This window comes from Ostrinia furnacalis, unplaced genomic scaffold (assembly GCF_004193835.3).
Source record: "Ostrinia furnacalis isolate ACB-3 unplaced genomic scaffold, ASM419383v2 OfSCF4424, whole genome shotgun sequence".
NCBI lineage: Eukaryota > Metazoa > Arthropoda > Insecta > Lepidoptera > Crambidae > Ostrinia > Ostrinia furnacalis.
In genome coordinates, this window is record NW_021134663.1 from 22,383 (window position 1) to 33,245 (window position 10,863).

Sequence of the window (10,863 nt, forward strand, 5' to 3'; positions counted from 1 at the left end):
GCATTCTGAAATGCTAAAAAAGCAAAAAAAGGATTATCAGTACCTCAACAAAAATATATTTTTTATTGAGGCCAGATGTACAACTTTTAACTCAAACTTCAGATTAAATTTATCTTACAAACAGACACACAGTCACATATACAGACATACATACAGTCATACAGACAGACAACAAAAATACGAGGCCCTTATTTTTTATTGATCTACTGAACTCTACTTACCACGTATAATTTATTAGTTATTAAAATATTGTAAAAACATAAGCACCAGTCACTATATTTTAAAATAAACCAAAGCAAGAAATCACTTTCGTGGCCTAAAATCACCTTCGTGTATAAAACACCACGAAGGTGATGCCACGAAGGTGACGAAAATTTTAGTTTTTTATGAATTATCCTTAAATTTGAATTTAACGGTTCAAGTCGAATACTACACAAATAAGTCTAAAATGTTAAGTTTTCAATGGGCTAAGTTTCAATTAAATTGTTTAAATTTTAGAGGTAGAAAATATTGTTCAAGCAAGCGACGGTATGTCTATGGATAATCACAAAAAGTTACGTATTTTTTTCGCGGAGCGACGATCGACCTATCTCATCTCCCCAATGGCCGGAGCGCGACTGACGTTAACCGAATAGAATGATGTGATTGGTTACTGGTGTTCGGTTTAACGGCAATCTTGTATTATTACTCAAAATTTTATGTACCTAAAATCGTGTGACCAACGTATTTCGCTTTCTTAATTCGAAATAATTATAAGAAGATATTTTTTTGACTATTGTGTGGAAAGTATATTTAATTACGATGATTTTAGTATATGCTACACACAAATTGAATGAAAATTGTGAATGCAGTAACCAAATGTTTCATTGCAACCGAGGATGTGACACGATGAGAACGCGAAAAATGACCGCGTTTTTTATCGTTTCATGTAATTTTTTCATATTATTTTTGCTTCTATTACGATAAAATTTATTTTGTATGTAGCTAAATAGATATTTTATCATCTGATTTCAAATTTATTATTCTAACTTATACCGTTTATGAACTATTATTGTGTGACCATCAAATTTGAGTGTAAATGAGAAGTACCCTAGTATAGAAATATGACTAAATAATGAAAAATGATTTTTAACTAAAGTAGCAGACGACCTGGATCTAATACTTACAGAATCCACTCTTTCATAGGAACCACGCATCTACAAACATAGTGTAGAATTTCAAGTACCTAGGTAGTTGTCACTAGCTGAACGTAAAAGGGGGAAATCGTGCTTTGTGGGCATAGCCTAAATCCAGCAATGGGCTGCTGTATGCTGAAATGATTATTAATGATTGACATAGTAAGTAACATGTCTAATGGTTAGGGGAGACCGAGGAGAGTTGTAACGGAAGAGAGTTTTGACATGTAAAGTGCCCCATAAGGGCTACCTTTTCTTTATATATGACGTTCATATAAGTGTCACTTGTGGTCTAAACTGAATAAATAATTTTGATTTGATTTGATTTTGATTTGATTGTACATTTTTTTAAACTTATTTACTACTAGCGAGCTCGTAACAGTGCGCGTTTTTAGGGTTCCGTAGCCAAAATGGCAAAAACGGAACCCTTATAGTTTCGTCATGTCCGTCTGTCCGTCTGTCCGTCTGTCCGTCTGTCCGTCTGTCCGTCTGTCCGTCTGTCCGTCTGTCACAGCCGATTTACTCGGAAACTATAAGTACTACAGTGATGAAATTTGATGGGAATATGTGTTGTATGAACCGCTACAAAATTATGACACTAAATAGTAAAAAAAAGAATTGGGGGTGGGGCCCCCCATACATGTAACTGAGGGATGAAAATTTTTTTTTCGATGTACATACCCGTGTGGGGTATCAATGGAAAGGTCTTTTAAAATGATATAAAGTTTTCTAAAAAACATTTTTCTTAAAGTGAACGGTTTTTGAGATATCAGCTCTCAAAGTCGTAAAAAGTATGTCCCCCCCCCTCTATTTTTATAACTACGGGGTATAAAATTCTAAAAAAAATAGAGGTGATGCATGCTAATTAACTCTTTCAACGATTTTTGGTTTGATCAAAGTATCTCTTATAGTTTTTGAGATAGGTTGATTTAACTGTAATTTTGGTTAAGTTATTGTGCTTACACTGAAAACGATGGCTGAACCTTATAAGATAGATCAAAAAATATACTACAGTATTGTACACCTTTTAAAATCCGCGATGATATAAAATCTTTATAATGTAGGTACTTTTTACGAGAAATATTAGCTTATTCAAGCAATACGCCATTAATCCTTATCCAGTAATGTACCTTAAATACATTGTGCATTTGATAAAGTTTAATATTACAAATGTGATTGTTGAGTAATAATAGGTTAAACATATCCATCGAACCAATATTTTTAAAACGCGTTAATCCTATAGATTATTATTACATCGATTCAAGAAGATCGGTCGCTCGCTGCGCTGCAGCGCGTGAGTTGCGGGGCGTGGTCTCGCGCGGGAGCGGGGATAAGATAGCTAACCGCGTCGACCCGAACGGGCAGACACGTGAGGGCAGACGTCGTTGTCACTTGTGCGCGCTAAGAGAATTTCATCGTTCCCATTTACTTCTTTCGCAAGTCGAATTTGGCGTTGAGACTTTTTAATATTGAATTGTACCTATTATAAAAAATAAGTAAGTAGGTATACTGGTTTAATAGGTGCTATTAAACCGGTCACGTACTAATAAATCCCCCAATAATATAAATTCCTTTGTTTTTGGTGCAAATTTTAGTGTTTCGTAGCAGGTTTTTAAAATTTCTAAAGCTTATTGTATATCATCTAACAATGGATACTTTAGATAATACGTTTTCCTACATTCTGAATTATAATAACTATATCGAAGATGATGTGGTTCGCGCATTTCATGAAAAGTTACTTCGGTGCACATCATTTAGACCGCGTGAGCTAGAATTATTTCAACACCCTGAACTGATTGAACCTGTACCTAAAAATGAGACGCACCTTCAAGTAATTTATGACGGTGACGTGGGATTAGTGGGGCACTGGAGTTGTATTTATTACATTAATGGAATACTGCGTGTGTACGATAGTCTTGTTGGTGTTCTAGGAAAATCGCAAAAAATATATGTAAAAGCCTTGTTTCCGTATCTATCGGAGTCATGTATTCAGTTTCCAAGTGTTCAGCGACAACCAAATACTATTGATTGTGGTTTGTTTGCCATTGCTTTTGCCACCTCTTTAGCTCGGAATATTTATAAATACATATATAAAATTAATATTCATACATAAAAGTACAAGGCAAAATATCGGGAGAGTTTAGGCTCCATTCACCAGGTGTATAAATTGACATAATAAGTTTATTATATTTGCTGCTACGGAACCCTTTGTGCGCGAGCCCGACTCGCACTTGGCCGGTTTTTATTTATTTTAAATCTCGAACAGAGCAAATCTCCAACAGTCCTCGGTCTCCCTACCAAAAATAGCATGTATTCATAAAACATCCTAATTGCCTGAACCTAATATCTTATGTACCTACCTATAGTCAACCTGCTTACGATCTGAAGAATCTAGGTTCGACTTTCAGACCATACAGTTTTGTTGCTAAAAAGAGGTGCTTTCTATTATACAATAAGATGTTTCTTCAATGTTTACCTTGATGTTTTGCTTATTATTACAGCATAGCAAAACATAACGATTGAAACATAATCTCTTTAGAAATGTAATCGTTACAACTCTTCTACTGATTTGTAAACGTCTTACCCTATCGTTATTCCCGCAAGTATTATAAGAAACTAGCGGCCGCCCGCGACTTCGTACGCGTCGATCCCGTTTTACCCCCTTCATCTATCTTAAGCGGTTTAGATTTTTTCATACAAATGTTTTTTCCCGCTAACTCCCGTTTCCGTAGAAATTTCGCAATATCCTGTTGTAACTAAGCTTTAAGTTTACTAAGGTACCTGCATACCAAATTTCAAGCGTCTAACTTAAACGGTTTAGATTTTTCATACGAAGGGATTTTCCCGCTAATTCCCGTTCCCGTGGGAATTACGGGAATTCCTTTCTTAGTGCACCTCTACGGTACCTAAGCTACGTCCCTTCCAAATTTCAAGTGCCTACGTTTAGCCGTTTAGGCTGTGCGTTGATCTGTCAGTCAGTCAGTCAGTTTCTCCTTTTATATATTTAGATAATAACGAGCCATTTCTGCCATTATTCAGGCCCGTCGCAGGTGGGCCGCAAACAAATGGCGCGGGTTACAAATGGAAAGTAAGGCAGCTTGCTAATGTCAGCTTGGACCCGGTTTAGGTGTTGATAAACTATAGTATACAGGGTGTTAAATCATTGGCTTTCTTTTAATATAACGCCCGTATTCACAAACGATGTTTTTTTTTATCCACAACCAGGAAGCTCTTGGCCTGTATCTCACCTGATGGTAAGTGACGATCAGGCCGAAGGTGGAAGCGAGCTTCACCCGGAATCCTCAACCACGGAGGAACTGGCTATCTTACCTCTAACTGCCGGAACACAACAACGCTGTTAACATTGCTGTTATGGCGACAGACTTAGGTAAGATGGTGGTAGCTTGCCAGGTGGACGTAGAACAAGCCCTACCACCAACCAAACCGAACAGAAAAATCTGCCCCCACTGGGAATCGAACCCGGAACCTCTGCGTCTGAAGCAGGTGGTCTTACCACTAGACCACAGAGAACCGCCTCTGTGACCACAGAGAGCTTGCTTAAGTGAAGCAAATCGAACGCACACCGTTGGATGCGGTGCCTTGCAGCGAGCTCTGTGATTGGATCATGTGTCACCCTGTGCGTCCACGCGCACTGTGTGATCTCATAGTTATGTTTGTGAACATGAACATTCCCTAAACATGAGAAAAATCCAATGAGTTTGTTGTCTTAATTTTTACTATTTATTTGTATTAGTGTCCTCTTAGAGACAGTTCAAAACTATTGTAGAGCACATCAGACTATTTTTTTTAAGATACCCAAGTGTTCTAAAAAGGATTTAGGACGCTATTTGGATCAAATATGTAATTGCTCAATAATGAATAATAAATAAATAAATAAAATAATACGCTAGATGTGCTGTCGATGTAAGATTTAATGAACTATAAACTCTATGACTTGTCTCATAGGGGAACGTAGGCTATATATCATGTAGCAATGTAGGTTACGTAGTCTTATATTAAATGGAGGCCAATAATTTAAACGATATTAGTCTCTAGATACAAGTTTTGTACAATTTTCATAGACATAAAGATAAGCAATGATAAGCAGTTTCGCTAATGATTGTACACTTAAGATTGCTAGTCTATTTGTGCCTAAAATATAAAACGTGACGAAGATTATTACCGTAGCAAATAGCGCAGAAATACAAAATGAAGAAGACGTCTAGATCAATTTGATGATAAGCAATTTGAAGAAAGTGTAAATCTAATACCATCTGAAGATTTGGATGATTTGCAATATTTCATCTGTACACTGATACAATATTTATCTTGGTTAGAAAATATTATACAAAATAAAACATGGTAGGTAACTATTTACTAAAATGTATAATTTTAATTAGTTTGAAAAGTTCTAGATAGATGTAAAAAAAACTTTTAACTTCTCATAAAAAAAATTCATAAAACTCATTATTTTTGCAAATTTTAAAAAGCTTTATAGTACGAGTACGTTCCAGTATTAACCCTACCACTGCTTCGGGACAATAAATGGGCCAGTGCTGAGAAGAAGCAGCGCAAGAAACTCAGTCAATCGACAGATTGACTGAGTTTCTTGCGGGGAAGGGTGGGGAGACATCCCCACCCTTCCCATGGTGAAATACAGGCCAAGAGCTTCTTCGTTGTGGATAAAAAAAAACAAATAAGAATAAACCTTAATTTGAACCTTACATTTTTTTTAACAAATAATACTGAGTTTTTACTCTTCACTAAACCTAAATGTAAAACTCGTGTCGTGTTTTTAAGTTTTGGCTAAAATAGTGGTATTTTAGTCAAAACTTAAAAAAAAAAATTGGTATAAGTCAAGCCTAATAGAGTTAGTGGAGTTAAACAAGCTTTTAGTGTCCTAAAAGTAATTAAAGTTTCAGTCAATCAAATTAAGGAGAGAGGACACTATGGGATGAAAACTCATTTTGAAACTTAAAATAAATATTTTAAATTGATTCTCTAGGTATAAATAAGGCGATTATCACACTGCACCGCGCTCCGCCGCGGTACGCGGGACGACAGATTTAATCATTATATGCAAGTACCTCACTTTGTATAGAAAACACGCGCGGCACAACACACTGACAACGCGTTTGCGCGCGGGATTCGTTAAATGTCGCCACGCGGACCGCGGTGGAGCGCGGTGCAGTGTGATAATCGCCTAAGTGTGACTCTTTATAATCAAACAGTGAACTGTATTTTCGTTTGAATAGATTCAACACACAAGACAACAATAACCTAATGGTGTTGGAATCAAACTATGGGTTGAGGGTTCTCAGTTCGATCCCCATCGACTGCTGGACCACTATGGCTAGTTACATAATAGGTAACTTAATATACAGAGTGTTTCGTGTAAGGTGTCAAGCCGAAGTCAGGTGATAGTTGAGGACTAGACCTATCGATTTCGCCCTCATTTATGTTCTATAATTGTAGTTTAGAAATTATAGTTAATTTTGTGAGATTTAAAAAAAAATATGACCTAGTAGGCTTTAAATTTTTTCATCTTTTGTTTGGGTTGACTTTTCTCAGATTTCTTTTTTTGTCAGACAACTTTTCTAAAGTTTCTTGTGTTTTTTTCATCTACAACGAGAAACCACCTGTAATCTGTATGTTCTCGGATGGAAAGCGATGATCAGGCAGGATTACTGGGAATCAAACCCCGGACCTCTGAGTCTGAAGCTAGCGGTCTTACCACTTGACCACAGAGACGGTTAAAACCTGTAATATAGACTAAAGCAGTGTTTTTTAACCTGGGGGATCGCGAAGCCTCTACAGGGGGTCGCGAGAGGTCATCAAAACTACCTCAGTAAAAAAAACTATAAAGATATATTTATTCGAAATCTAAATTATGCAAATGCATAAAATATGTTGTATAGATTAATTATTCCGTCCCTACAACATCTTTGTAGCATTAAAAATTCATGAAAAAAAGCGAACAGTCGCAAAATATTTTTTCATACTAGGTGGGTCGCATCATGAAAAAGGATGATAAACACTAGACTAAAGCAACCTCAATTAATTCACTTATAGTCGGACAAAGAATATCATAAGTCACCACACATTGATTTATATTATCAGTCCTAACACTCAAAAGATTCCGAGCGAAAAGTAATGCGGTCAATAAACCATACCAAAACACGTCGATGGTTTTATACCTCCCACATTGGAGGTATAAATCTCGAAGAAAGGGCGTTATGTCAAATATTCACTATGATAAACGGTATCGTATACGAACATGCCTAAAAGAAATGTTCGGGCTAGTTTCGTGACGAGGATTTGAGAAAACCTTTGAGGTTTGACTTTGCCCGCGGTTTTGCTTGTTTTTGTTTTTATTGTCATCATCATTTTAACTCAAATGACATAACAATAATGGACTTCAAGCCCTCCTCAAACTATTATTTTTGTAGATATGTTACGGTAAATGTGATAAATTGAAAATTTTGAATAATCGCCAGTAATTTTCACATTTATCACATTTACCGTAACAGATATACCAACCCGGTATTTTTGGACACTTTCTATTTTCTTTTTATTGATTCAGCAACTGAAACAACTGTTTGTCGACCGATCTTTGTTTCAATTTTTGATACAGTCTTTAGATACAGTGAACAACTGATTTAAAAATTCAATTCTTTATAAAGATTTTACTATAAATTCCGGAAATTCCCTTTCACGACTATTTAAAATTAATTTTACGCTATAAGATACAAGAAAATCACGTGTTTTTAAATGTCGTAAAATATGTAATAAATACAAAGAGTTGCTAGTCACCATACTATACATATAGGTACGAGTAACGAGAAAAGATTTTTAATTTTGTATGTTTGTAACAAATAAACCCAAAAATTGCTGAATTTAAAAAATTCTTCACCATTAGAATTCTAAGTTATCCCTAAATAACATCTTAGGCTATACATATAGGAAAAAACTAGTGTATAATATTATACTATACAGATATTGATAATACAATGTTGACTCACCTTTCATGGCCATCGTGGGTAACAAAGCTATAGCTTGCAGCAACCAAAAACAAGTCCGTTCGATCCACATCCTAGCCTATTTCCGTATTTATCCAAAAGAGTACATTTTCAGTCCATCACTGAGCCATCGCGAATTCATCGGACGCACTGGACGTTCATTTGTTAAATTGCAGCTGCATTTGTTTTAGTGCAGTTTCATTTGTTTTAGTGCAGTTTCATTTGTTTTAGTGCAGTTTCATTTGTTTTAGTGCAGTTTCATTTGTTCTACGAGGGCTTCATTTGTTTCACCGTAGAACAAATCAATCATAGTAGTACGAGTGATTCTCGGTTATTCTGAATTTTGAGTGTTCATTTAAATTCTGGGTATTAAATGTTTTTAATTCTGAATGCGCAACCAATGTGTTTGTATAAGTAAACGTGGTTTTGGTAATTTACTTAGGGTGGATTCAACTAAACAAGATTAAATATTAATCTCAGAATAAATCGTCAGTTATTCGTCATTTTGACATATTTCCCATACTGTAACTGTCGATATGCCAGTTAAACCAGGGGTTATTCTCGGATAAAAGATAGGTTGAATCGGGCCTTAAATGGGTATATGATAAGTAGGTAACCATTATCCTAATATCAATTTATTTATTTTGTATTCTTAAATTAGTGCAATGATTACTTAATACAGCATTGTTCATTTGTATAAAAAAGTATTCATAATGATTTAGTAATATTATTTCCTATTACAATTGTACTTATCACTTTAAAGCAACTGGTGAATTTGTTAAAATTGATAGATTGTATTACTAATTTGGGAATATAATAGCTAACCCAAATTATTTTTAAAGTATATAAGTTTTTCACAAATTATTTTAAACAAAACCACAAAAAATATATTTCATTATTATCAGGATTACATCTTGATTACACAGTTAATTGATTTCCATTAATTTATAATAAAATTTTGGTTTTTAGAGTTATACAATTATATTAAAGTTTTTATGTTCATCTGAAATTGTTATTCATACAGACTCGATAACAATTCAAAACTTGTACTTCATGAAAGAAAGGGTTAATATTGAATTAGCCTTTCAAGAACTTAGTTTCAACTCCTGAATTCCTGAAATTTCTACTATTTAAGTATCCCAAAAACAGTACCAAATGAACTGACGTAACTTTACTCAAATTTGCGAAGGGTCTGAGTAAATTTACTCAATTAACGTTATCTGGTTTTTCCTTTTAAATTAAACTGTTCACTTCTTAAGGTCTTATTTGGTTTGCAAATTATCTGTAAATATAACTTACAAAATTGTAACGTAAATATTGACTCGCTCACTGATGAAAGGTTGGGGAGAGCTTTTGTGTTTTTATTCTGCTTTTTTTATTAATTTGATGATTTAATATTAACTTGAATTCGTGTTTGAGGAAAATTTGAAAATGTCATGTACAGAATATAAAATATATATTATTTGGGAAATTAATTGAGTGACTTCAAATAACAATAATGATAAATGATCAATGAATGAATTCGGTACCAAGCCCTGGAATTTGACTGTATCACTAAAGAAGACTTATAAAATATACTGATATAAAATAACGAATTTTTTCAATAATATAAAATTGAAACACAAAACCACGTCAACTCGTAATCACTATATCAAATTGCGCACCCAAATTTTCACTATTTGCTTTCACAATTCTAAGTTACAACTCCATACATCGCAAACACCGTGGAGCGATACAGCGAAAACGCTACGAACGTCCGCCCCGTAGCGAGTCTCGTAGCGCACTGAGGTAAACCCACGGCATCGTAGCACACAGCTACGAATTGTGTACCGTAGTCGTAGTCCGTAGCGTGCTGTAGACGCGACTACGTCATGAAAAGGTCGCCTCAAACGCTTAAACCGTGCGCCTTTTGCATGAATAGAGCAGTGCGAATGTGTTTTGTTTTTACTGATGTTCCATTTTTGAATGGCACGTTTGATGTTTTTTTGCGGCTCGCAAAGGCGTCGATGTGTGAGTGTGTACGTAGTTTTGTTCAAGTGTGAACTCGCACGTTTACAAAGAGTTTTCTTGTTTTTTATTTATCCATAGCTTTTTAATTATACTTGACAGCTTATTTTTCCATCTGGAAAAATTCTTTTATCAATATAATGAAGAGTAAGGAAAATATTTTATGATTAGAGGAAACCATTCCATTCCAAGTTTGGTTGTGACTCGGACTGTATTTTCTAACCAAAATCGCCTGAGCGTAGTGTGTGTGTGTACATACTGTTACACAAACACTGAATATAAAGTGATATTAGTGTGATACCTAAATTCTGTAGTCAACATTTAAACAAGTGTTGTAGTGTAGAGAAAATAGAGCAGGTACATAGTTTGCAATCTACATAAACTCTCATGCATACCTAGAAATCTCATGCATATATTATGTTATGTGTTCCATGATTTCTGTTACCCACAAACAATGTAGGTAATCTTACTTTTCTAAGGCTGAGTTGCACCACCTAACTTTACCGGTAACTAAAACGATAACCGGTTGTTAAATACCTCCATGCTTAATACTGGCTGATTTAATAAATTTATATAAAAAAAAGAAAAAATGGAAAAAATCTGTCAATTGATTTTACGCATTCGCAGCCATTGAGTTATAATGTACTTAATATTACTTCAAT

The 10,863-nt window shown here is 34.9% G+C and overlaps 1 protein-coding gene across 1 annotated transcript in view; it reads right to left on the minus strand.

Annotated features, from left to right (window-relative positions):
- LOC114359494 (zwei Ig domain protein zig-8-like) overlaps positions 1–9,958 on the minus strand; it is a gene marked incomplete at its 3' end in the record, with an annotated part of 31,758 nt that extends 21,800 nt beyond the window's left edge. Inside the window, exons 1-2 of the mRNA XM_028313919.1 lie at positions 9,859–9,958; positions 8,198–8,530 (exon numbers count right to left, since the gene is read on the minus strand). Coding sequence (XP_028169720.1) covers positions 8,198–8,267 — 70 coding nt within the window. The remainder of the gene's footprint in view (positions 1–8,197; positions 8,531–9,858) is intronic.
- Between the last annotated feature and the right edge of the window lie 905 nt (positions 9,959–10,863).